We start from the raw sequence: 26,936 nt of genomic DNA, 5'->3' as shown, positions 1-26,936 counted from the left end.
ATATCTTTGTGTTGTATTTTGGAAAAAGCTGATTCAATGTCTGCAACAAGAAGTTGGATTTCAGATCTATTAGGAAAGCGAAGGAAGTTGTTTTTAATCTCGAGGAGTAAGTCCACTGTAGATTTGTTTTTTTGGTAGGCATACTGATTAGAGAAGAACTGTGGAGGTGTGATTTTGTCCAGTTTGTGAAGTATAATCTGTTCCAGAATACGGCTGAATGTAATTTGAATCTGGATCATCCTAGGCCTTATTCCATCTGATTTGGGAATAATTGTTACTCTCGCCATTTTCCAGGAGGTAGGAAATAGACCAAATGTGAGTAGTTTAACGTAAAGGGTGAAGATCTCTTCATATCTTGATTTAAGTAGTGAGCAAATCAGATCTTTATTTAGATGGTCAATACCATGAGCTGCATTCTTATTGAGACTCTTAATAGCTTCATCAAACTCTTGTCTATTGAGAGTAGTTCCAGTCTCCGGAGTGAATGAGGTTGCTTTAAATATCTCGGTAAGGTCAGTGTATGATGTTTCATTGGAGAAGGTCCTGATTGTATTTAGTTTGTTTTGTTCAAACTCAGGGGTAAAAGTATCCGGTTGTTGACATAGAGTTTTAATTCTGGGCCAGATCTTTGGATTGCTGTGGTCATAATGAGCATTGTGAATGTTTCCATTGAATTCAGCTAATTGTAATTTGAAGTTATTAATTATGAAGCTCCTGTTAGCATTGTAATTGGATTTATTTCTCCTCTTAAGTTTGTTCAGAGTTCTAGTAATTATCGGTTTGGTGACTTTTACTGGTTTTGGAGATAACTTAATCATTGAAGAGTTTTTTATTTTGATTGTATTGACAGTCAGATTGGTTACCAGGTCATCTAGTTCGGATTTATTTGAGACATTTTCTATTATATCCAAAGAAGGAATAGTGTCAACCAGTCTGAGTAGAAATACTTCTTTGTCCAATACTTCGATTTGTTTAGCATCATTAGTTGACTTATCGAGACCATGTTTCTTACCGACAATATTGACTAAAAAGCTTAATTGCTTGTGATCCATTTTTTTATGGATAAATTTTGCTTGATAGTTTGTCACTTCAACTTGATTATTGATAAATATTGCATCAATCCATGTTTTGCAGCCATTATTAAAGTAGGTAAAGTTTTCATTTGTCGGTGTGAAAGGATAAGACAAGTCCAGTGATGTAAAATATTCGTCTAACATTTTCGCAGTAGCATTAGTTGAAGGTCTGGATCTTATTGACCAAGTTGGAAATTCACAATTTAAGTCCCCACATAGGATACCAGGTAGATGTTTAACCAGGGAGATAGATTTAATAAGATTGATTATCATAGGTCTAGTAGTGTAGACTGTCGGACTACACGGACATAGAGAGAGACCAGAAATATTCGTTGTCTATTGATTGAGAGTGTGATGATGGTGAAATTTTCGGTTTGTTTGATCAATTTAGGTTCAGTGATCTTAGGAACTATTATTGCTGTGTAGTCATTCATGAAGACGGAGAGGGAGTTGGAGGTAATTTTGATAGTGTTGAATGTAGGAGCATGGAACTCCTGAAGTGTAAAAGCTGTGTATTTTTCATTTCTTGTTTGATCAAAGATTTTGGTTGTTTTAATAGCAGATTTCTGACAATTGAGATTGACTACCTTAAGCATGGAACTGGGTGTTTCTCCTTTCCTTGGTTATCATTTTGGATAATAGTGGACAGCTTTTTGAGAATGTTGAGTGATCATGTGGTTGATCTTTTTTTTGACACATCTGACATTTATCTTTTAATGGAGCTTCAAATTTGGATTTATCACATTTACTTTTCTTGTGACCAGGACTCCAGCAGTTAGTGCATACCGATACCATGTAATGAATTTTGAACCTTGCTGCTTCACCATTATAGTAGAGTAATCCAGATTGGGAAAGATTATCAAGTGTTTGTGGAGACAATCGGTAGACCAATTTAACCAGTTCGATACCTCTCTTGGAGGTAATTTCCTTCTTGTAAAGAAGTCTTATATCTTTTCCCTCTATGTTGTTCCTTACTTTAAAATCTTCTTCATCTTCCATAGACTCTTTCCTAATGATGACTCTTATCATCGGGTCTTTCTTTTTTTCAGGTTCAATACAAGCTTTATTTCCAAGTGAGGCATGAATCTCAGATGCTTGGGTGATAAAATCAAGTTGTGTTGAGGTGATTTTGACAGAATTGCCAGCTTTTATGATATCTTGTACTTGAAGTCTCTTGTTGCTATTTATTATTTTTGATACTTCTTTAGCTACCTCATCAACTGTTTGATTCTCGGCGGGTTTAAAATACACATTTTGTCTCTTTGGTTTCATTTTAACCATATCAGCATAAGATCCTTTACTGGAAGCCATATTTCCATTTTGATGATTTTCTTGGACTCTGGAGAGCTTATCTTTAATATCTTTCACTTCTTCTGATAGATTTTTTAGAGATTCGTTGATAGATCCGCAGTCAATGTTGTTATTTGAGATTTTATTTATCATACCACCAAACAGTTGCTTGATCATGGAGAAATTCTGCTCAGATTTTTTCCTATCTGCAGCTTTCATAGATGAGGCCATAAAGTCAAAAAGTGAGTTAAATGAATTTACCACAAATTCAGCGTTTACAGAGGTGTTGTTAACCACCAAGGGTAACACGTGGCAGGTGATGGGGACATGTGAGAAAAGTTCACTTGTGTTTAACATACGATTTTCACTATCAACTATATTAAGTTGTATATCCCTGGGATCAGCAGAGATTCCCATATCGATTTGTCACAAAGTTAAAACTCTAATTAGGATATTTCATGAATTAATTAACAAAATAGATGAGAGATAAAACTAAAGGTGAGTAGGTAGTATCTAATTTTTATTATCAATTAAAGGGCGTGTCAAGTGGCGACACTGTTCGCTTTTGCACGAACTACAAGAGTGTATTATAATTACATAGTCAAATACGAGGCATGCTCGCTTACAATGTTTCACAAAGAGGGGAAAGAGAGAGAGAGAAGAGAGAAAGAGAGGAGAAACCAAAGGGCCAGAGGGAGACTCGAACCCGGGTTTTACATAGGATAGTCAAACGTCCTAACCACTGGACTAATTTGATCTAAACCTAAACCGTAACGCGCATTCGCAAGATTGATAGCTATCTGACAAACAAAGAGTACAGAGTTGGTATTGTTGATGTTTTCATTTGTAACCTTGTTTTTTTAATTAATTGCTATTATGAATCTGAATACTTGAGTAATTGGTTTTAAGTTTAAATAATGTCCATGGTCAACAGTTTAACGGTGAAGGAGCCTTTCAAAGACTGCGATAATAAATTGCTCCAGCTTAGTTATGGCTTTAAATTAACTATACCTACTGAAAGTATGAACTGTACATCTAATTGCTCAGGTCATGGAGATTGTTATGATGGCGTTTGCTTTTGTGAGGTGAGTAATTGCTTTGTTTAATTTTTGAAATCTAATATTAACAACTGTGTATCTATATTCTTTCAGGTCGAATATTCTGGTCAAGCCTGTGACAATCCAAACTACAGTTATTACCTAGCCTTGTCAACCATTTATTATTTCATCTGTGCGACTTCATTCATTCAATTGGTAAGCAAACAAGAATCAACCTCTCGTTCATTAATGACCAAATTTAATTACTAATTATCCTTAAATTTATCTTACAGGTCCTTTGTATCAACTCAGAGTTCAAAAGAATAAAGCCTCGGTCAATTATCCGAAGCTTTAAAATAACAACACAGAAAGCTCTATACTTCTTCATTTGTGTTGCTACTGCAATCAGAGGATTTTATTTTTCATCACCAACAAACCCTTCTCTTCGTTGGGCTAATGGTTTAATGAATGCTTATTATCCTTTAGTCCTAAGTGGATCATCTCTAGTTGTTTGTTTTTGGGCTGAAGTTTTTCATCTGTACGATGTTAACGTTTCAAGGCCTAGTTTTTTGAGCAAATCGTTTTCTGGATTTGTGCTTTTCAATATTGTCTCATATTCTCTACTCGTTGCTGAGCTACTACTCTTCCAGTTTTCCGACGATCATGATATCGATAAGGTAAGATTAATTTTTTATAAATTAATTTAGTAAAAATTCAATTTTAATCTTGATGTTTTGACCTTACAGAGTATGTTCATGCGAGTCTTTAACAGCATCTATGCAGTTCTCATGTTGCTGGTAGTTATATTTTTCCTCATTTATGGCGTTGAAGTATATTTCAAAGTAAGTGGCCTTATTCTTATTCTTAGGCCATTCAAATTTTAATTAATTTTTTATTTACAGGTTAGAGGAGCATTCATTCAGGGAGAAAGTTGCCAGGCTAACTTATCACAACTTAAACAATCTCGCTTCGGTTTGATTTCTCAAGCAACGATGCTACTCATAACTGTACTCTTTCTATTTTCTGAAGTGGCTGATGAACTTTGGAAAGAAAAGTAAGTTTATATCAATTAACTTATGTTATAGTCTATTTTTCCTATCTCATTTTTTATTTTATTTAAATACAATTTAAATTAATCTTTTCGTGCCTTAGAGTCCCAGTTCTCAGCCGAAATGCGTATCGAATAATCTTCAGACTCAGTGAAATTGGCATCGCTCTTTGGTATCCATGTGTATTATGGAATTGTGTCAGGCCTGAAAGGCTTTGGGTTCTCAACCCTAGACGTCTTCTCAAAAGAGATCCCAGTGACTCATCTTTGCACGATCCACGTTCCGTTGAGACTGAATCGGCTTTATTGGTGGATAACTCAATTAATGCATGGGGAACAAAAAATCAAGACAACTTATCTCGGTCTATTGACTGTTGGATTTGCTATGATGCTGATCGTAAAGATGTCGGTCCTCTTATTCAACCTTGTGCTTGTAAAGGTGATGTTTCTGCGGTTCATCATGATTGTCTCAAACAATGGCTCATGGAGTCACATTCAAGTCCAGAAAATGTACATTGTAAGGTGTGTAATGAGCCTTACCTTGTAGATCGAGGTGAAATTTGGTTACCATCGGGTTTGACTATTAACCATTGGCTACAAACTGGAGGAACCACCATTTTAATGGCGATAACTATTGCCGGTGCTTATATGATAGTCAGACTTTATCAGCACATAAGTGTAAGAACAATCTCTGTCGGATGTGCAATTCTCATCGAGTATGTTTGTTTGAGATTCCTCGGATTTAACATTCTCTCAGCTTACCAAAGAGCTAAATTTTCAGCAGTCAAAATAATTAGTCGATCCAGTGAAGACTATGTCTCGGTGATTAAAGATTCAAGATGGAATCAAAACAACCAAAGCAACAACAAATTAACCACCGTTAGTCAATCTATACCGGTTCCAGAAATCTGTTCTGATCTCAATTGTTCTGATAAAAATCGCGATATTACATCGCAATCATCATCAACAAATTAAAATTAATATCTTCCCACACACCCATTTTCCCGTCCAAATTTCTATTTTATTCTTCCTCCCTTTACCTAAGATTAAAATTGTATCATGCACCCAATAATTTTACTATAAACTCATTTGATTCATTAGCCTCTAAGGTGTACAAAAATATTTAATGCTTTGAAATTTATTTTGAATGGAAGATCTTTACTGAAGAAAGAACAATTTATTTAAAAGACGGGAAAAGACAATTTGTTAAAGTTACTATGATCTGTCTATTCGACGGCACTCTTTTTAAGCACTTTCTTTCCGTTTACCTGTATAATGAAGATATAGTTTGGAATTACTTTGTTAACTTTAATATTTCGATCATAATTCAAGTTGTAAAACATAAATATCAATCGACAAACATTTCATTTCATCTTAATTATATAAACACAATACAGTTTAGTATTACTAGTCTTAAAATCTAGTAATGTTGTTAGCTATCATTGAATATTGACAATCAGGTCCAGCTAAGCTCAAAGACGTCATAATTGAAGCCATTTCTAGCATTTTAAAATCATCTATTAAAAATTTTTAGTTGATGTTGAATTAAACACCTGAGTTTACTGTGAAAATATTAATAAAAAAATTTCAAAAAGCGCGGCATAAATATTTCTACCCTAAATGCAGACAACATTGTTTTGGTTTGGCAGCTGAAGAAATGTGCGAATCTGTTAAACAGATTCTGTTTCTGTAGTTTTTTAATAAATTATATGAAAATATTGGTTAAGTTTTAATTTTGATAAAAATGTTATTCAAAAGGATTGTTCTTCATTCTTCAACGAATCGTCTTTTTGCGAGTTCTAACACTCCTTCAAAATTGCCTAAGGATTTATTGAGGAAACCCTCACAAGCTTTATCTGAATTAGGTTTGGGCAAATTAGAAAGAATCAGTTTATCCATGAAAATATATTTAGAATCAGCTCAAAAGAATGCTGAAATGATCAATAAACAAAGAGAGGAGTATGAGTTAGGCAAACGTCACCTTGCCAATATAATGGGTTTTGATTACAACAGTATGACCGAAACAAATATTAAGGTGAGTGACAGAATTTTTATTAACATTGAATTTACAATTTTCTTCAATCATATTTATTTCTTTGTATTTAATAGGAGGCGATTAAATATCTTCTTCCTAGTGGTTTATTCTCAAAAGCTAGCCGACCAGAATTTCTTTCTCCAGAAGAAGTTTATCCTAAGATCAGAAGTGCTGATTTCGATACTTCTGGAAGACCCTATCACTTTTTGGCTTACACAGGGAAGCCAAATTTATACGAAGACATGCATGATTTGTATGATTATTATCAAAAATGCGATGAACAAAAGCTTAAAATGATGGTCAATGGAGTTTTAAATCCACCTCCATCTGCCAAAGCAGAGCTTACCGGCTCCCGTTGGTTAACTCGCCAAGAGTATCAATCATCTAAAGGTGAAAGCGTACAAAAGGACTTATGGAATCAATTAACAACCGGACTGGAAAGATTGGCAGATCATCCTTATTCTAAAGAGGCGCAAGATTTTTTGATGAAATTCAGAGTTGAACTAGAAAAGAGAGCTTCAACATTAGAAATAGCTCCAATCACTTTTAATGAAGAAGGTCGCCCATATGCTCAAGCTGAAGGTGAGTTGCGAATTTAGATGAAAAAATTGAAATGCTAACTCTTTATTGTCTAATTCATCAGGTTTTCGAAAACATTGCAAAGCCAAAGTGACCGTTTGGGGAAATGGAAGTGGTAATATAGATATAAATGGATATGACATTCTCTATTTTCCGCAGTTTAAAGAAAGGCATCAAATCTTATTTCCGCTTCTTTTTACAAATATGTTGAACAAAGTAGACATTGAAGCAACGGTTGAAGGAGTTGGTGAAGCTGCTCAAGCTGGAGCTATCCGTCATGGAACTTCCTTAGCCTTAACTAGTTTCCTTGATCCACATATGATAGAGAGTATGCGATTAGCTGGATTATTAACTAAAGACAGAAGAATTTTAGAAAGAAAAAAGGTTGGAATGAAAGGTGCCAGGAAAACTCCGAAATTCCGACCTCGATAATTATTTGTTATCATGTATTTATCATTTTTGCTCACTTGTACAGACAACAATAGTCAATAAATAGTTAATGAATATTGGATATGATAAGTTATTTCTTCCTAATCTTAACATTAAAATGCGTTCATTCACCAAAGTTGAACGGAAACTCTTGACAATCAGTTACAAATAGTGAAAGAATGAAAAAAATCAAATACCCGAACATTAAAAAACACAAAAAAAGCTGTATTGTCCTGATCAAACTTTCAACGAAACAGTCTTACAAAAAAGAGCTTATATTAAACAAAATCAATTTTTCAAGCTACACTAAACACCAAAAGCTTAAGAAACAAAAATCAATGAATTGAAAAAAGAGCAAAACTGACTGTTTCTTCTAGATATATACTGTTCTTGAGTAATATTTTCTTTTATTCCTTTAATCCGAAGCAATTCAAAGTGTTTTCCCACTTTAACTATCAAAAACACAGATTAAATTCAATATTCTTCATGAGAGTAGTTTATTTTCCTGAGACTAGCAGCTATGCAATTACAGTTTTAGTTTTCATCAAGCTAATCAGAATTACATCGTTCCCACTAAACGCAATTGCGGTGTCTCCCTTTTATCAAAAAGAGACAAAAATCTTCCTTAGTCCAGTTCATTGGGTAATCAGAAAAAATCATTTGAAATCGTATAATTAAAACTAAATTTAAAATAATTCGCAACATTCAATTACAGTTATTTATCAGTTTGACGATTCGTTATTTCCAATTGATCCCTTCTTTTACTGTGGTTAGTAACCCGTGGAGACCATTCAGGTGGAGACACTTGTTTACAATTTGCAATACATAAACATTGTTCTGATCAACTTTTAGGATTAGTATTGCACTTAATCATTCTAAGAAGCTCCTTACAATACTCTATTTTTTATAACAATTTCTTTTTGATCGACTCTTAATTTCAAAACGTGAGTTCGGTTTCAAAAGATGCGACATTACGACTCAAACGATTCGTTTGTTTGGGAAAATTGCTGTTTGACTTACATTGGACAAGAATGTCATAAAATTCCTCTCTTTCTTGGTGATTCCTTTGGACCTAAAGCTAGACGTTTGGATCTCAGTTGTAACTCATTACAATCACTTTCTGGTTTGGACAGATTTACGACTATTGAAGAATTAATTTTGGATAACAATGAGCTAGACGACAATGTTGATTTCCCATGCAACCTCAGACTGAATACACTTTCGATCAATAAAAATAAAGTAAGTTGGATCTTTGAGGAAATGGCAGCGAATTAATTTTCCTTCTCTTTTAGTTTCAAAATCTTGAAAAATTGGTGACAAAATTGAGTATTGCGTACCCAAATTTACGCTACTTAAGCTTACTTGGCAATCCAGCTTGCCCTGATCAATTATCGAATGCAAGTGACGACGAAAATGACTACCTAAGATACAAGTAACAACACTTAAATTTGATTTTCAAAATTTTCAACAGTGTGTAGTTAACCTTTCCAGGAAGTAATGATTCGCAATCAGAAGATTTCTTTTTGATAAAATAATAATGAGCTCGTTTTTTGTGTTGGGCATTCTTATCGCTCTATTATACAATCGATGAATTTAAATGATAACATCAATATTTTTTCCAATTGATTTGTTACAGCGTTTTGAGGTTACTAACTACACATGCATAGTTGAAAATTGATTGTGTGCTAAGGTCATACATTTATCACACAAATATAACTTCAATAACCTCAAATTTAACCAATTACCTCTTTTAGGCTGTTTGTCCTCTTCAAGCTTCCAAAGCTTAACTTCTTGGACTCTTCAATGTTAACTAAGTCAGAGAAACGTAAAGCTAGCAAAATTGGCCCTTACATGAGGATTGTTCGTCCTGATGAAGATCTGGTAATATTTTTTAAGAAAATTACATATTATTGAACTATAAATGTTACAAATTCTCGGAGTTTATTTCCTTCTTTTATTAGGAAAATATTTTTCAACTGACCTTTTTATTTATTTTGCAGTTCAACGATAACCAGAATGAATTTGAAGATGAAGTGTACTCACCTTTACCAGCAATTGACTACAGTGATAAAATCACTCCCAAAGGTTCGTTGAAATCTTGTTTGAAATATTTAACTAAATTACCTGATGTAGGACTAACTTTGATTCGCCTAACTTTTCACTTTAGACAGTTCTGTTTTTAATACACTGTTAATGTTTTTTTAAATTTTCACAGGAGCTTACGGAAGACTTAAATATAGATATACTGGTAAACAATCTGAAGGAAATCGCTTCATTCGAAACAATCATCTATGAATACTCAAAATATGGCAATTGTTAAATAACAATCAGTGTTATAGATTTTGGACTTTGAAAAAGACCTAAGCTTACAAAGATAACCTGAATAATGAAAATTTACTAATTTTTTCACGAATCTTAACCAATTTTCGAGGAATCTTAACCGACTTCCAAACCTCCACTTCTCGAAAATTAAATAGGAGATAAATTTTGTAATTATTCTTTCATACTTATTTGTTCAAAATTATAAATTTTTCAATCTCATTTCGAGTTTATTTAACCTCACTCACCTGAGTCAAAGCAATTAATAACAGCAATATTTCATCAGTTTCAATCGATTGAAAAATGATTTTTTGGGTAATAAGGAATTATCTTATTTCGTCTGGGAAAAAGTGCAAGCCATCTATTTCAGAAACGTATCGACTTACAATTTATTTTCCAATCTCTAGTTGAGCAATTAGCAATATGATTTTATATTTATCTAATATCCTATCGGAAAGGCATACAAAACTTGAAAATTCAAAGCAGTATTTGAAATTTTCGTAATCTCAGTGAATTAGTATATCCATAAGCAACGAACAATGGCAATGATTTAATTGGATGCAATCGTAATCATTAAAAATTAAATTTTGCACAGGAAATGAAAAATCGATCTTTCCCTGATGATAATCGATTTAATCGATAGATGGATGCAGGCAAAAATGCAAACATGTGAGTTTTGTTTTGTTTATGTTCAATCTTTTCTTCTGTTTAAAAAACAAAATCTTCATTGTTTATTTAACTTTTGATCATCTGTAAATTTTGTCTTTAATTAAGTGAGTTACTGTTCTTTAATCGATTAAGATGTCTCGTAATAATAGTGTTAAGAAGAATAAAAGAAAAAGGCAAAGTATGACTCCTTCAACGATTCAGTTAGGAACTGCCAGTGACTCTGATGGGGGAATCGGTGATCATCCCGACACTAACTCAATTAATCGTACTCTTAGTCAGCTGTATATGACTGGACGAGGTATAAACACGCCACAAAAAGAGTTTTCCATTAAAGAATCAAAGGAAGAAACAGAGGCTACTAAAGAAATTGATAAAGCCTTAAAGAAAAAGGCTCGTCTTAAAGAGCGTTATCTATTTTCACCCTCGGCCAATTTTGAGGACCTTGGTGGTATTGATGATATTGTTAACGATTTGAAGGAATATTTGGACCCTGAACAAAGAAATTTAGTTGAACTCGGTTACAATGGATGTAAGCGTATTCTTATTTCTGGTGTTTCTGGAGTTGGTAAAAGTAAGTTATCCGAGGGAATAATTAATCACTGTAAACTACCTGCACTGAAATGTACATTCAGTCGTTTGTTTACTGGTAACCCTGGAGAGATAGAGTCATCATGTAGAAACTTATTCAATTTTGCTCGGAGTATGCAACCTTGTATCATAGTTATGGATCGACTCGAACGTATTGTAGGAAAACGCACAGATTCACGGAATGATAATGACAGAGAAATAATGACGGATACTCTCATTGAATCCTTTGAAGAGTTGAATAAAGAGATTTCTGATATTATAATCATTGGTATCACCAACTCAGTTGATGCATTAGATTATGGCTTCATGAGTGCTGCACGATTTACCAAGAAAGTTTACATTGATGTTCCTGATGAAAAATCTCGTAGTTCAATTTTAAAAGTTCTAAGTAAAAGTATCAAAATCAATGAGGATTTAAATTTTGATGAACTTGGTGCAAAAACTCCTGGTTATGTTGGATCTGATCTTCGCGATCTTGTTGACGAAGCTGGATTGGTAGCTGATGAAAGACTTAGAAAAAACAAGACACGCAAACCGAATGAAAAATCAAGTGATCTTGATGAGAGTATGGAAACCGAAACAAATATTTCCAGAAATGTGATAGACACTGATTTTTACATAGCGCTTAAGAGAATCAAGCCTTCACTTAAAAGAGATGGTTTCGCATCCATTCCTGCTATAACATGGGCAGATATTGGAGCATGTGACCACATTAGGAAAAAGTTGATGGCAACTATTTTGTTGCCAGTTAAATGTCCAGCTTTTATGGAGAAAACTATGCGTGGTAAAACTTCATGTGGTATATTACTTCATGGTCCACCAGGATGTGGTAAAACTTCAATTGCCAAAGCAATCGCGAATGAAGGTGAAATAGCATTTATTTCAGTGAAGGGACCAGAAGTCTTGAATATGTATGTTGGAGAATCTGAAAGAAAAATTAGAGATATTTTCGAAAAAGCGGCCAAAGCAAAACCTTGTGTAATATTTTTCGATGAAATAGACGCATTGTGTACCGAAAGAGCTGCATCCGAGGTAATTATTATGAGGACAAATATTTTTAATTTTTGCTGATTCTCAATTTCTTCATTCAACTAATTGTTTCCTTATTTTCATTTTTCAATAGCGCTCAAACGTAACTCAAAGTGTTCTAAGTCAGATCCTAACTGAAATGGATGGTTTTGATAACCAATCATGTTTAGTACTAGCAGCTACTAATAGACTTGATGTATTAGACTCTGCTATTCTTAGACCCGGTCGTTTCGATAATCACATCTATGTCGGTGTCCCCGATGAAGCAGCCCGCTTGGATATACTAAAAGCTATTACGAGAGTAAGTTTCAAATTGGTAAAAAAACAAAGGAAAGCATCAAAACTAATTTTGTTTCCTTTTATTTTAGAATAACAAACCACCACTTTCATCGGAAGTCTCTCTTAAATCAATAGCATATGACAGTCGTCTCAGGAATTTTACCGGAGCTGACTTGAGAGGATTAATTGAAAGAGCTCACACAATAGCATGTATTGAAATGTATGATGAAATTGGAACTTTAGACGAAGAAAAATTTGTAATTAAACCACATCATATTGAATCGGCTCTTAAGGAGAGAGGAGCTTCCATTTCAGATGAAATGTTAGAATTTTATTTGAAATCAGCGAAAAAAGTGGGACTATCTTAAAGACTATTTGATAAATTTTGATCTTGTACTGTAATTTCATACAGAATTTATTAAAGAATGGTAACAAATGCCAGATTTAATGTTAATTTGGCTTTGGGTGAACAAATTATAATAATTAATATAAATCAAAGTGATTCTTGGTAATAATAATGATCGTATTTGAGAATGCTCTGAATGCTTCAAGTTTAACAATCCATCATAAATTTTAACCTCAGACAATAACATTTAAATTTTCAGTTCAGTTCACAATCTAGCTCTTAATTTGACTCAAAATTTGATATATAATTTGGCAATGATCAAAGCTGATCATCAAATACAGTTAAATGATTGTAAACACTGGTTGCTGGATGAATTCCATGAATTCCATTGAATCCAACAGGTTTAGTTTAAATGATTTTCAGTGACTGGTTAAGATTATTAATTTTCAATATTTCCATTGATTTGATATTTAAACAATATGAATTTCGATGATGGCACAAACGATTGGTTTATTTTCAGGCGATGATAACATTAATCGAATCTTGGTTTGTACTTGTTGAAGCCAAGGAGCATTGGCAGTCATATTATAAAGGTACTCTTTTCCTTTAACGATTGGACATTCCACTCCGTATTGTCCACAAATTCGTAAGGGCTCCGATTTGATTGGGATCCAGAGGCTGAAAAATTTGGCCCAAATGTTCAATCTCAATTCTGGAGCGTCGATCGGAGAAATGTAATTTAAACTAGAATGAATGGGTTCACTCCGATTGATAGTACAAATCTTTGAATCCTCACAGCCAGTGATGATAACGGACAATGGATCATTAGTTTTATTGCCTGTAAATCAAATAAATATGAACCATTGAATAATTTGTTCAATTAGATGCAATTTACTTACCGCACGTCTCATATTTGATTGATTGACCAAAAACCGAGTTAACTGTGGAACTAAAAAGGAAAACTGAAAATAGCATTTCTATTAATAACATTGTTTGTTTTAATCAGGTATTTGGTTAGACAATGAAGCAATAACTGTCTCATTCATTCAATTGTCATTTATTAAATATCAATCTTGTTGACTTGCTAAACGATTAAATTCGCAATTTGAACCTCAATATGTAACTGTGATACAAAACGAATGTTGATTTACCTTGATTTTTGTAGCTTCAATATTAAAATCAATAAAACCCAATTTTAGCTTCCATTTGATTACCGATCAAGTTCAAGCGATCCAAGTTCGAACTATGACAGTTTACTCAATGATTACTCAAGGATAATAGAGCAAAGCTACTAAGAGTTAATTGAGTTGAAATATCAATTTAAACAAATCATCATTTTAATCATGATAGTTAATTGTCATAAATATAATATGAAGGATAAAACAAGTTCACAATTTTGTATCACTATTAAGATACAATTGGCACTTATGCTATCATTATCGAAGCGGAAATACGAACTTTTGACCAAACGGCTGAAGATACAGCCCATGCGATAATAAACGCACCATTTTCAGGACGTTGGTCGGCTTTTTGGGGTCTACAGCTAAGTTAATAATAGCTTACTTTTAACAAAAGTTATTGATACTCTAAAAGTTGTTATAAAGTTTTTTTCATGAAAATTTTTGATTTTAACAAGTTAAAGACAATTAACACAGAATGCAATGTGAGCAATCAACATCAGGAACTTGATCAACTTTGACCGGTACTGAGAAAGCTAAAATTCTATTGGTCGAAATGTACTGGTATCATCAAAAATTACCTTCCCTGGCTAGAAAAGCTCTCAGAGACCATCTGGGTCAGCATAGTTATCGTGATCTTCCGGACGAGGGACAAATTACACGAATTGTTCAAAAATTTCATGATACTGGAACAATTTTGCCTAATCTTAAGGAAAAAGTTGAGGGAACTGTTACTATAGTCACGGAAGAAAATGTCAAAAAATGCGAAGAATTCTATAAAAAGAACCAAGAATCTTCTGTTGGTAGAGCTTCAGAGTTATGCTTGTCCCCGAAAGCATTGCAGTGTTTGGTTGAACAAGTGAAACTTTATCCATACAAGATTCAATGTTTCCAGCAATTGAGCGATCTCGATGAAACCAGGCGACTCCAATTTGCTCAAAAAATGGTTAATAAGATGAACAGTAGCGAATTGAAAGGTGATAAAGTTTGGTTCAGTGATGAGGCCCATTTTTGGATATCTGGCTATGTTAACAAACAAAACTATGGATTTTGGGCGAAAACCAATCTCATCGTTTTGCTGAAATACAAATGAAGCCTAAAAGAGTCACAGTTTGGTGGTCTATTTGCCCAAGAGGGATAATTGGAGCGTATTTCTTTGATGACAATGTCAATGGTGAGGCTTACCTGGAAATTTACCAACAATATTTCATCCCCCAGATAAAGGAGAAAAATGCTATAGATGATTATTGATACATGCAGGACGGTGCTCTACTACACCGTACGCAAGATGTGATGGATTACCTGCATGACAATTTCCCAGGCCGTGTTATCGGACTAGGCTACAGCAAAAGATTTGGTTGCGGAATAGACTGGCCCCTTATTCTCCCGACATAAATCCATGTGATTATTACCTGTGGGGTCGACTGAAAGATCAAGTCTACAAAACAGCACCGAAAAACATCAAAGATCTCAAAGAACAAATCAAAATACAACTCTTGAAAATTCCCCATGAAGAGATTTGTAACGTGATTTTTAACTTCAAAAATAGATGCCTCGCAATTATCGAAAATGACGGCGGTCACATCGAACAGTTCTACTAATTACTTCCCCACTGTACAACATTTACTGTATCAATTATAGCTTAATCGAAGAAAAGAATAAAGAAAATATTCGAAAAACACAACAGACATTTTTACACACCGAGTATGATGAAATTGGAACTTTAGACGAAGAAAAGTAATTAAATCACATCATATCGAATCGGCTCTTAAGGAGAGAGGAGCTTCCCTTTCAGATGAAATGCTAGAATTTTATTTACAGTAATTATACGTTTATTTTTAGCGAAATAGCGCCATCAACTTTACTACCAACGGTAGACATTAGGCTTCGGCAGTATAGTAGATGGCGCTGAATTTTTGTAAAAATAAACTTATAATTACTGTATAATTTTGGCTTTGGGTGAACAAGTTATAATGTATATATAAAATCAAAGTGATTTTCGTTAATAATAATGGCCATGTTTTAATTTATTTGATTGGTATAATAATAATATGCAAAAACAATAAGTGTTTAATGATATTCGAACAGTTTTTGTCTTTTAAGTATTTTATCGCAATTGATCTTTCAGAAGAGTAAGTTGGTCAGAATGAATTGAAACTTGGACGATTGAATCTAAAAGATCTTGAAGCGCTGGTGCTGATGGAAATAAGTTAGCGGCCTTTTTTGTATTATTTAACAGATTCTTGAGGGAATCACACAGTGCATTAGAACATTTTGCAACATAACAGCGTATTTCCCCCGAAACATTTCTGCTAATTGTATCTCCAATAAAAATCATTTGTTGACCAGCAATAACTACCAATTTTGATAAATTGATAAGTACTTTAGGCAATTGTTTGGTGTTGATGGCTGAAATTAAAGCATTTACAGCGTTTCTTAAATTTTGATTGTTTTCCTCCAGTAAAGGACAGTAAAATGACAATAATTGATCAGTTGATAAATCTATTAATTCATCTTGACCTAAATCAGACTCTTTTTCATCTTTACAATCTATTAGTTCTGTGTAAAGATCGTTGCATGATTTATTCTCGCCAAACATCATTTTGTCTCTTGTCTCAAGACTTGCATAGTCTTCATCATTGTCATCATCATCATAATTTCCTATTCCATCTTCTTTAGCTTTTGATGTTCTAGTTTCACCAGATAGAAATGACTTGCCAAGATTTGAATCAACCTTATTCCTACTTGTAGCATGGTTATCTTTAGGAGCCAAGGGCAATAGTCTCTTATTTATCAATGGCTTTGGAGGAACTGGAGGAGGAAGTGGTTTATTTGGCAGGGTCTCCACTGATTCAAATTTAGATTTGCAGCTTGAAACTGGTCCATTGTTAGACAAAGTGATGTTGCTCTTATTAATCTTGTTAAGTGTAGGTTGTTTATTAACTTTTTCAGGAAACAACAGGTTTCCACAAGATTTCACTATCGACATTATGTGTTTAATATCCTCTTTGAGTCCGGGCATGCAGGCAATCAACTGATCGAGTTCATCATGCGATGTTTTCTTTAATTCTGTCAACTCATTTAAATTCCAACCTCGTGAGTTAAGACTTTGAATGGTGGAAATGACTATGTGGGCTGAATCTTTCAATTGTCTGGATAATCGATAAAGTTTGTTATTAATTGATGAACTAGAGTTTTTCAATGAATTTACATAAAGACCATCAGTGAAAACTTCTAACTCTCGGGTAACAAATCGCAATTGAGAGCAACATTTCATCAGCTCATCCAAAACTGGTCTAAGATTTTCAAGTTTTCTCCAAGAATCTTTTGAACTTAATTCGATAAGTTTGTTGATTGCCTGAAGAGATTCATTTTCCAATCTATTTGCTAGGGTGAGACCACTGTCAAGGTTTAAATCAAGTCCAAGAGAATCAATGTCTTGTACGGAAGAGGAATTATTGTAACAAGGATAAGATCGAGTAGTGGCAGTAATGGCTTTAACTGGGTTTATAGCTTGAGGTGAAGAGATATGTTTATTATTCCAACTTAAACTTCTTTTGGGCACATCATAAATGACTTGATTATCATCATCGATAGACGAAGATGTAGAAATTTGTGCATCATGACTCGAATTCAGATTATCGACAGTATGACCTATTTTTCTTAGAGAACCAGAGGCTAAACCATTCAAAGTTGAAGAACCACAGCTGGAACAACATCCATTGTCCTGGTCAGTTTGATGTGGAAAGTCTCTAATCGGAGGTACATCATATATTTCAAGAGATGATTGACCAAGTAAACTAGATCGGTTTGAATTATTATTATCACAGCTTGAATAAGAAACAGAAGAGGTTTCAAGGCTTGGTACATTAGAAATAGGTGACGGTAGAGATGTTGTTGATCCAAACTGACCAATATGTCGAGATGGTAAGGATGGACAATTAATCCGAGTCAATGAGGATCGTGATGGATCATTGTTTTCACTTTGTGATGATAAACAATTTTCTTTTGTGAAATTATCACTGAAAGGGGCACAATAATTAGATGAGTTTGTAATTACTAACTTAGCTGGATAGATATCACTTGGTTTAGAAGATGGTTGTGTAACTGGATTGGTGTTCGAAGATATTGTTGAACAATGGGTATATCGATTATGAGGTTGAGGGACATCATAGACTTCTGTTGAGTTAGACATATCTGGCTGCTCAGATAATCTTAGTAATTCGGTGAAGTTGTATTCACGATTTGGTATTAAAACATTTTGCTTTGAATTATTGTTTTCCTCATTTGACCCTAAAGTCAATGTATTGTATCGATTTATCTCACTATTATTGTAACCGTATCTTGAATTTTGATTTGGCAGAGTTGAGGAAGACGATTCTGTAAAATAATATAAATATATCAGTTGATAAGTGGTTAGGAATGGCAATTTAAGAGGATATAAATTTGACAAATTGGGTGTAAATCAAATGAAAATAAATAAATAAATAAATAAATAAAGACTCACTTAATGATAATATTGAATCATTAGGTTTATCGAATCGACCATCAACACAAAGACTAAAATAAATAGGATAACCACAGGTTGATGGAGGAACATCATAATCAATTTGTTCAGAGTTTAATTGCACTTGGTTAAACATCATGCAAAAACTTAAAATAATAAAAATCAAAATCAAATCTTAAAATAATAGATGAACAAGCTAGAACGGGAAAATAAAGACAAATAAAATGAAATAAGATTGGATTCGAATGCAAAAGAATAATAATCTTGATTGTAAATCTACTTACATTAGCAATAAGATTGATGAGTTAGGTGAATAATATAACAAGAAAAGGCAACCTTTACAATTAGTAAATCACAATTGTTGATGGCGACAAAAAAATGAAAAACCAGAAATCTGGAGATCAATCAACTGAGCAAGAGAGTCAACAAACATGAGAGTTGCTCCCGTCAATATTTTTGAGTAGGTTTACTGTTCAAAATGTTTCAGTGTTCTGTTAAAATGATGTTAATGATATAAAGGTACACAAGTTGTTAAAAACACGCAAATATCAGTTGATCCTCCAATAAGTTAAACAGCAATAAGAGCTGCTTTCAATTATAAGAAATAATTTTTGGTTAAAATAGTTCAAGCAAAGTGACATCAGATGGAGCTAAAAGAAAGGTAAAAAAAGATTTCTGATTCGCTGTGATTTCACTGAAAATTTCAGTCTCCGAAGCAACTGGAACAAATTTCATGTCACTTTGCAAAGCGCACTAAAGATCAGTCTAACAGTGATTGCATGTTTTATTTCCCTCTGATTGTGTCAATAATATCAATTAACAATTAACTTGTTGCCTGGGAAAACCATTAAACTTGTGATGAACGTAAAGAAAGAAGAAGCAATTTATTGATAGAGATAGTGAAAGTAAAATCTAATTGTTTAAATAAGGAATTAGATTACACTTTTGATTGATAGATTGAAGCAAATTAGAAACCAGATAATTCTATCTTGATTACTAAGAAAGTAAACAATCACTAATTCGGATGTGATGCTAATGAATATGCAGTAAAATAAGAAAAACATTGAAATTATCTTTTGTTTACTTTCATAATCTCAGCATATTACAGTGTTTAGCATTATATTGTATTCAATTTATCATTAATCTTGAATTTTTAGGTGTTTGATGTTTTCGATGATTAAGTTCAATGTGAAAACCAATCAGAAGAGTCATGACTAAGACCTGTTAACTCAGCTACCTCTTAAAAACAAGCTCTGTGGCAGAAGAAGCGATTCCTTCATGGCTACTCTCTATTGTAGGACAGAAGGCCTGAGGAAACAAGCTTGGAGTTGGTAGGAAAAGTGAAGAGCGAAGCTCATACCCGAACTGTTCCGGAAGCTATTGAATAGAGTTCGAAGTTCAGTACGAGACAAATTATGTCTGTAGCTTTAATTTCGAGTTGAGTGTAGTATCTATTAAGACACGACTAATTATGATTGAGATGAGCAAATTGTTAAGCAAATATTTTGTATGTGATAACCAGTTCACAGTTTAATTGATTTTATGTAAATCAAAGTTAATCAACAATTTGGTTGAACAATAGTGCAATGGAAAATGCAGATTTTTAGAAGACAAATCGTGTTAAAATTAATTCCATGGAAAATTGAGACTGTGAAAGATTAACGAAAACCACCAGAAGTTCTTATACGAATTTCCAAATCAATTAATTGTCGAAGGAAGCCATCATTGGGTCGAACTGCTCGAGATTGTCTGACAGTTCTTAAAGCTTCTTCGACTGTCATTCCTTTCTTTATCATTAAATAGGCAAGAGCAATTGTACTTGAACGACTTAATCCCATGTAACAATGAATCATGACTCTTCCACCGGAAAGCAAGGCTCTATCAATGAATTCAGAGGTTTCACCAAAATGAATTGATATTCGGGTTGATTCAATATCTATCAGGTTTAACCCCATGTACTTAATATGGACATCAGAGTAATAATGAGCTCCAGTGTCAATCTGTGAAAAGTGAGTGCCTTCAGCTGTGTTGAGCACATGAGTTACACCAATTAACTTGAGATAATTTTTATTACGAGCTGAACCCCTGTAAAGAAAAGAAGACAAATGAGTTTGTTTAATATACAAGGATCATGATAATGTGAGAAAGGTAACAGTTTAGATTGAAATTTGAATAGCTGAGTAAATTGGTTGGTTGAATAAACTCAGAATATTACTCTGTACATGGTTCTATCGTTGTAACTTTGCTCATCGATCGATCAACAAATCGATAAATGTAAGGTTGAGTGAACTCTTTGGTTACTTAAGGTCGGAGTATTTCAATTTATCATCTCATTCTATGTGGTTACTAAAAAAAGATCCTGACAAATATGAATGTATGAATAATTGGCTGTGAAATGTTACGATTTATTAACAACCAATTGATTTACCCTTGATTTTATTTCAAAGGTTTAATTAAAATAACAACAGAAGCTTTTCAGATCAAACCTATTAACCAAGAATTAAAATTTTATCTAATCATTAGATGGAGTTGAATCTAATTACGTTTCAGCTTGATTCTATGAATAAAGTGTCGGATATTTGCCAAATTATTTTGTCATTAAAATGGTTCATCCATCATTTCAAGGCTATGAAGAGCTATAATTATAATTATTGTGTAAAAATGACAGCAACAATTAGACATTTTATGGCAAATTATTTATAGATTAAACAATTAGAAAAATTTCAATCAATATTGGAGTTGAGTGATTTTTTCCGAAATAAAGAGCAACACTAAATTTTGATTGTTTTCGGGTTAATTTTAGGATTCTCTAATGCATTTAAATAATTCTGGTTAACAACTGTGACTTACTCGTTACCAACAAAAATATTTGGATAAACTTCATCACAGTCAATGCCAAGCTCACGTCTATCAAGACGAGCGCCACGAAAAATACGATGCAAATGGCTGTGGCCTGGCAAATCACGGTGTATCCGAGAATGAGTCACGTTGTAACCTATCATTCGTTTCAATTTGGCTAATTTGGCTTCAACATCATAGTCATCATTCATTGATCCTGAACCAACATGTTTACGCCATTTACTACGACCAGACAACATTGCTACGAAACAAAGAACAGACGATAAAATGAGTTAGAAATTGATTGAAAATGATTCACATGGCTTTAGGAAAAAGGTAAACTTATATAAACTTACTGATTTTGGGTTTGATTTATGATAGAAACAGATTTGTGGAAGATTTTTGTTCAATCTTTTCACTATTAAGGTCACAAATAATTTTCCCTGGATCAAGTTCGCTGAAAAATTATTAAATGATCACAGATGAGTTCATTTTGAAAGAAGTTAATCCAATAATCTATTATATAAACTAGAGATCGTAGCTAATAAAATGGTTGACGAATGTTGGATTAGTTGAAAAAATATTTGATATTCGATATTGAGTTGATATTCACAAAAACCGACGCTATATCTTTAGAGTCTACTATAAATATTTCAGAGCATTTTCATCATGGAACTATATTATGTAACGCTCATTCAATTGTATCTTGAAATGAAGTTTGAGTATTTTATCCTCATCCTATGGGAGATGGATACTGTAACAAAATGTCTACAGAGTCTTCGCAAATCAACTATTGAATGTGATAATAATCATTGTGAACTTCACTCTGACGTCATGAAATACACACTACTCTTAATTTCATTTCTCCCATGCTCCATAACTTGTTTCATATTTGCTCTTTTAAAGGGATCCTCTTCATTCTGAATTGTAACATCAGAGTTTGTGAACATCACCGATGGTAACGATAGGAACAAGCTTCGCTGGAATTTTCATTTCAGGATTCAATGTAACGTAAATCATTGATTTCTTTGAGCGGCTTCAAACAATTATATATCAATATTGCATCTTGTGTTCATCTTGACAACAGATTTAATTTACTAAACTATTAATATCCGATTGGATTATACAAATGGTAAATTCTAATGTGGTAACAAGAAAAAAATACAAAAGTATGACTATTTTTTAACCATTTTGTAAATACCGTAGCTGGATAAACTGACCAACAATAGTAGTCCAAAAATTCTAATGGCACCATAAGGAAATTTGTTAGAGGAACTAGATCCAATTGAGTCAATTTCATCAGGTTTGCATGGAATCCAAACCTCCAGGTTTTTGCGTTCATGGTCATCTTTAATGCCAACAAGAATCAGATGAGGACAATCTTTGTCTACATGTTTTTTCTGATAGACTTTACCATCAACTTCACTCATATCACTCGATTGTTGGCCAATTCTTCACTAATCTCCAATTAAATACACTTCGTCACCGTATGGAAAAATGGATTAACATTGTAAAAATGAGCCATGAGATAATAAAAATCATCAAATAACCTAATCAAGAACCATTTTACAGATTCTAAAAAAATAAAGGGCAAAGGAATTAAACCGCACAAAATACAAAACAGCTGTAAGAGCTTCCACATTCGCTCATAGAGGGCCTTGGAAGAGTGGCTTCTCTTTGATTTACATTGAAATTGATTGATTGAATTCAATTTGATACAAAAAGCTGAAAGTAGACATTAAATTGCTTTGAATTAAGAGTGCGATAAGTTTTTTGTATGGAAAATCAAGTGAATGATTTGATCAAATCATAATGTTTGTCTTTTGGTTGTAACTAAAAATGTAACTTTCACCATTTTCCAAATCTTTCATTCAAATCTATTCAGAACTTTCACTTTTATAAGTTTGCATCTGTCCTTTGAAATTGTGGGTCACTTCGGCTTAAGAAACTATTTCATCAACTCGTGAAAAATGACTTAAAATAAGGTTTTCATCAAAAATAGATGAAATCTTGATTTCCATTCGCGTTAATTTTATTTCCTCGAGCCCTCTATGGCCAAAGAAATCCCTAGCATAGTTTTTTGCATAAAAAAATTAAATTGAATCTTTTAGCTTCAATTGGTCTTCTAACTACAAAAAAACTGGGAATTTCTTGAAAATTCTGAAGATATCGTAATTGCGTGATAACCTAAAAAATTGTCTTTGATCATTAGATAATAATGCTAAATAGCTGTTACAAGTTAATCAGCGTGAGTTTTCAGAAAGTTTTTCTGGATGTTGAATTGAGTTGAGTCCATCAAGAATTGAACAACCGCTGCTTCAAAAATTTAATTTATCAATACCTCTTATTGTTTAAGGTTTAGAAATACTTATACATCGTTTTTAATCAAATCATCTTAATTGATTATGAATTAAAAATTTTTAATTTGGAGAGAACTCTATCAAGATAAATTTTTAAATATCGCGCATTTGTTGTTAGCGCATCTGTTATTTGCTCTTTAGTATTCGCTTTTTTCGCTGGTTGATTCGATTTCATCGATTCAAAAACGATACAATAATTTGAGGAAAAATAATCAGATTCTCAATAATTTCCGATTAACAAATCTGTTTTTATCCAAAACTATTCTTGTTATTTAAAGTAAGGCTATGAGCCAAATAATTGAGGATTGGTTAAGTGAATTCGACAAATTCAATCAATATAAAAATTCACCTGATGAAATTCATGCTTATGCAATTGGTGTTTTCAACTATCCTGATTTGATCAACGCTATTCTGAATGCTTTGGAAGATGATAAACAATACGAAAAGGTATGTTGAAGTGTTTTAAATTTAATTGCTGCTTTTCTAACAATCTTTCAATCTCATTCTCAGTTTTTAGCTCCAATATGTACCCAGTTATTCAATTATCATCGCCTTAAAGATGATAGATTACGTTTATTTGTGATTGCCTTTCTGCCATCGCTAATTGGTGTTCATCTGCTTTATAGTGTGAAACCACTAGAGGTTCGACGTAAATATCGATGTGTTGATACAGTTCTTTTAGGAATTTACAATGTCGAGATTACAAATGAAGATGGCTTGGGTTCTAACCGAACATTCCGTATACCTACAACGAGCAAGCCTTCGATTTATCATGAGCCCCCGACGACATCAGCCAGTACATTTAGTCAACCAACTTCAACCTCAAATGATAATTCCACTAAGGCAGATTCCTCTAGCTTACCTTACATAAATGTGCCTGTCTATGGCAATTACAAATCAAGTGATTATATTAATGCTTCGAACAGAGTCTCCGTGTTGACTGCTTTACTGCATCTATTCCATGATCAAATGAGTTCGCTGCCAAAACAGTCTCATGCTGCTCTATGTCGAATGACTGTCAGGTACTTTCATATCTTAGAATATGTATATCCAGAATATTGATTATAATCGTTTTTTTATTCGTTTTTGTTAGTGTCTTGGAAAAAGAAACTCGGCCTCCTGCTGATTGGAAACAGATTCTTAACCAACATCCGAATTCAATCGGCAATTTACACAATTCTGCTTTGATACCCGACTTTCCTCGTAAAATTCCGGTTGCCTCTCAATTACTTGTCCGTCTTAGTAGCTGTATCTACTTTTGCATTTACAACGGAGTTGGTGATGTCGCAATACAAGCCTTAGATCACATCCATGCCCGCGGTCTATCTGAGCTCTATCCAGATGTTTTACTGGTTTGTAATCATCTCGTTTATTTGAAAAACATTTGGTATATTGATCATTTTTTTGCTATGTCTTGTTCATTTCTTTAATTTACAGATGACAAATGCTATTAAACATCAACTTTCAACAAATCCACCAACGCAGTCCGGTGATTGTCCAGCTGAAATTCCAGTCACTTTCACACCTACCTCAACGGTAACTTCTACTACCTCATCTTCTTCTAACAAAACAGCTATAACCAATGCATCATTCAAAACTCGCAAGCTCCCAGAAGATATTCCTATCGTTACATCGACAAGTAGCACAAATCCGCAACGTTTGCCATCCATTAATGAGGACAATGTTGATCAATCAAACTAATACTCACAAAAAAACACCTTATACTCTTGACTATTCACCTGTCTACTCAAAGCTATGATCTATTTGTTATTGTGATAGTCTAGTCAAATTTCCATTTGATTAATGATTGTCAAGCCAATAGAATGTGATGAGAATAGTTTCAAATGAGTTGTAATTAATAACCACAGCTCATTCTAATTTATTTACCCGAGCTAATAACTATTTGCCTGCAGTGTTTTTTATCTACTTTATCACTTCTGGTATCAACATTTAGCATCGAATTTTTTGCATTTACATTTTACTGATTTTGATTGTGATCTCAATCGAGCGAGCAAAAAGTTCATTTTTCTCATAACTTATTATTCCTCTAATGCCAATTTACTGTCAATTAACTTTTAGTGAAACAGCAAACAAACTGTGAGACCAAAAAATGGAGGATATGAGAATATGGAAAACATTTTTGGTCAATGTTTGAAAAGCTGCATTCTAAAAGAAACCTGCTTTCTTTCAACGCGCTTAAATTTAAAATCCATTCCATTTTTCATTAAAATGTATGACATTCACATTAAATTAACTAAAGGTTTGAAAATGTTGGTTGTATCTTACGAATTAATTTCAATCAAAGTGAAATTTTTGATACATGCAACTGCAATGACTTCAAGTATAGTTTATCCTTGTTAGCCATTTTTACTGCGCTACAAGAAAAAAAACAACTAATGGAGGTTGATGCGCTGTCAAGGATGATCAGTTCAACATAATCTGTTCCTCTCTTTGTTTGATTTTATTAAACCCTTCTGACTGTCCAATTAATTCAAATATGGATAAAATACCACCTCCACCTAAATCATTAACTTCCAATGTAAATAACTTGGAGAAGGCTGACGATAAATCACTAGGAACATTCAAAGGTAAAGGATCATTTTCATATGGTTGCAATAATAGACTGGATGAAGAGCTGATGAAATTGAGAAGAGAAATGGTGAGTCTATTGTTTTACTAAATTAAAAATAACTATTTATATCTTATCTGTACTAATTTTGACTCTAATCTTGAACATGTTCTCGAATAATTAGGTTGGTTTGCGTCAGTTTGATATGTCATTGCTATCACAATTGAATGCCCTAAAACAAAGTATTTCTGAATACAAAAAAGCTCTCAATATTATTGTAAATGGAGATGATATTGGCAATTATGGAGACAATCAGTTCAACTCATATAGCTCATCGCGACTGAATATGGATCAAGAGAATGATCTTCCAGATGAAGGAGATGATATTGATGGTGAGGATTGTACCTCAGACGATGAAAGGGAAGAGGATGGTGAAGAAGAGAACAGTGAAAGGTCTTCAGAATCAACAGTTTAATCATTCTGATAATTTTTAATGATCAGTGACTACTTATTTTACTTTTAACCATTACTTTAAACCTTTGAACATTCTCAATCCACTGTTTTCTTCTATTCCATCATCAATGGTAATACTCACCACTATATCATTATTGTTTGAGTAACTGGCCGAAAAGGGTGCCAAATTTAATTATTAAAATGTAATTGGATAAATGATTAATAATCTTAAACTATTAAAATAGCAAACATTGGACATAAATTTTACATGATTCCAAGTTGAAATCTTGAGAACTCATCCCGATTCAAC

The 26,936-nt window shown here is 33.3% G+C and overlaps 8 protein-coding genes across 9 annotated transcripts; 5 read left to right on the top strand and 3 right to left on the bottom strand.

Annotated features, from left to right (window-relative positions):
- Positions 1 to 3,186: 3,186 nt before the first annotated feature.
- LOC107365274 (uncharacterized) lies at positions 3,187 to 5,548 on the top strand. The gene is made up of 6 exons (XM_015932760.3): positions 3,187 to 3,448; positions 3,515 to 3,616; positions 3,694 to 4,077; positions 4,147 to 4,242; positions 4,303 to 4,454; positions 4,553 to 5,548. The coding sequence occupies exons 1-6, from the start codon at positions 3,281 to 3,283 to the stop codon at positions 5,421 to 5,423; spliced, it is 1,773 nt and encodes a 590-aa protein (XP_015788246.1). The 5' UTR covers positions 3,187 to 3,280; the 3' UTR covers positions 5,424 to 5,548.
- Positions 5,549 to 6,103: 555 nt separating this feature from the next.
- mRpS9 (mitochondrial ribosomal protein S9) lies at positions 6,104 to 7,573 on the top strand. The gene is made up of 3 exons (XM_015932851.3): positions 6,104 to 6,483; positions 6,558 to 7,065; positions 7,127 to 7,573. The coding sequence occupies exons 1-3, from the start codon at positions 6,193 to 6,195 to the stop codon at positions 7,492 to 7,494; spliced, it is 1,167 nt and encodes a 388-aa protein (XP_015788337.1). The 5' UTR covers positions 6,104 to 6,192; the 3' UTR covers positions 7,495 to 7,573.
- A 784-nt stretch (positions 7,574 to 8,357) lies between these two features.
- LOC107365082 (leucine-rich melanocyte differentiation-associated protein) lies at positions 8,358 to 10,032 on the top strand. Its single transcript, XM_015932546.2, has 5 exons — positions 8,358 to 8,730; positions 8,784 to 8,923; positions 9,246 to 9,372; positions 9,492 to 9,576; positions 9,707 to 10,032. Exons 1-5 carry the CDS (start codon positions 8,455 to 8,457, stop codon positions 9,784 to 9,786), a joined length of 708 nt encoding a protein of 235 aa, XP_015788032.1. The 5' UTR covers positions 8,358 to 8,454; the 3' UTR covers positions 9,787 to 10,032.
- A 459-nt stretch (positions 10,033 to 10,491) lies between these two features.
- LOC107365353 (nuclear valosin-containing protein-like) lies at positions 10,492 to 12,829 on the top strand. The gene is made up of 3 exons (XM_015932845.3): positions 10,492 to 12,099; positions 12,191 to 12,397; positions 12,465 to 12,829. Exons 1-3 carry the CDS (start codon positions 10,612 to 10,614, stop codon positions 12,741 to 12,743), a joined length of 1,974 nt encoding a protein of 657 aa, XP_015788331.1. The 5' UTR covers positions 10,492 to 10,611; the 3' UTR covers positions 12,744 to 12,829.
- A 144-nt stretch (positions 12,830 to 12,973) lies between these two features.
- On the bottom strand, positions 12,974 to 13,854 carry LOC107365119 (NPC intracellular cholesterol transporter 2 homolog a-like). Its single transcript, XM_015932585.3, has 2 exons — positions 13,621 to 13,854; positions 12,974 to 13,559 (listed from the first exon to the last, which is right to left on the bottom strand). The coding sequence occupies exons 1-2, from the start codon at positions 13,709 to 13,711 to the stop codon at positions 13,192 to 13,194; spliced, it is 459 nt and encodes a 152-aa protein (XP_015788071.2). The 5' UTR covers positions 13,712 to 13,854; the 3' UTR covers positions 12,974 to 13,191.
- A 2,041-nt stretch (positions 13,855 to 15,895) lies between these two features.
- p130CAS (Serine_rich_CAS and FAT-like_CAS_C domain-containing protein p130CAS) lies at positions 15,896 to 19,169 on the bottom strand. Of its 2 annotated transcripts, XM_015932837.3 has the most exons (3): positions 18,691 to 19,169; positions 18,407 to 18,602; positions 15,896 to 18,279 (listed from the first exon to the last, which is right to left on the bottom strand). In XM_015932837.3, exons 2-3 carry the CDS (start codon positions 18,543 to 18,545, stop codon positions 16,007 to 16,009), a joined length of 2,412 nt encoding a protein of 803 aa, XP_015788323.2. In that variant the 5' UTR covers positions 18,546 to 18,602; positions 18,691 to 19,169; the 3' UTR covers positions 15,896 to 16,006. The 2 variants fall into 2 exon arrangements, with proteins under 2 accessions (XP_015788323.2, XP_015788326.2); XM_015932840.3 differs by lacking the exon at positions 18,407 to 18,602 and having other exon boundaries at positions 18,691 to 19,022.
- A 740-nt stretch (positions 19,170 to 19,909) lies between these two features.
- Positions 19,910 to 21,995, bottom strand: LOC107365351 (dual specificity protein phosphatase 3). The gene is made up of 3 exons (XM_015932841.3): positions 21,601 to 21,995; positions 21,257 to 21,506; positions 19,910 to 20,491 (listed from the first exon to the last, which is right to left on the bottom strand). Exons 2-3 carry the CDS (start codon positions 21,502 to 21,504, stop codon positions 20,065 to 20,067), a joined length of 675 nt encoding a protein of 224 aa, XP_015788327.1. The 5' UTR covers positions 21,505 to 21,506; positions 21,601 to 21,995; the 3' UTR covers positions 19,910 to 20,064.
- A 1,787-nt stretch (positions 21,996 to 23,782) lies between these two features.
- On the top strand, positions 23,783 to 26,888 carry LOC107365242 (hyccin 2). The gene is made up of 5 exons (XM_015932717.3): positions 23,783 to 24,051; positions 24,115 to 24,626; positions 24,698 to 24,956; positions 25,042 to 26,263; positions 26,358 to 26,888. Exons 1-4 carry the CDS (start codon positions 23,890 to 23,892, stop codon positions 25,303 to 25,305), a joined length of 1,197 nt encoding a protein of 398 aa, XP_015788203.1. The 5' UTR covers positions 23,783 to 23,889; the 3' UTR covers positions 25,306 to 26,263; positions 26,358 to 26,888.
- The last annotated feature ends 48 nt before the right edge of the window (positions 26,889 to 26,936 follow it).

This window comes from Tetranychus urticae, chromosome 3, assembly GCF_039701765.1.
Source record: "Tetranychus urticae isolate SD_2017Ah chromosome 3, NJAU_TeUrti_SD_1.0, whole genome shotgun sequence".
NCBI lineage: Eukaryota > Metazoa > Arthropoda > Arachnida > Trombidiformes > Tetranychidae > Tetranychus > Tetranychus urticae.
The sequence above is the reverse complement of the archived record's forward strand: the minus strand, read 5'-3'. Positions and strand labels throughout refer to the sequence as shown.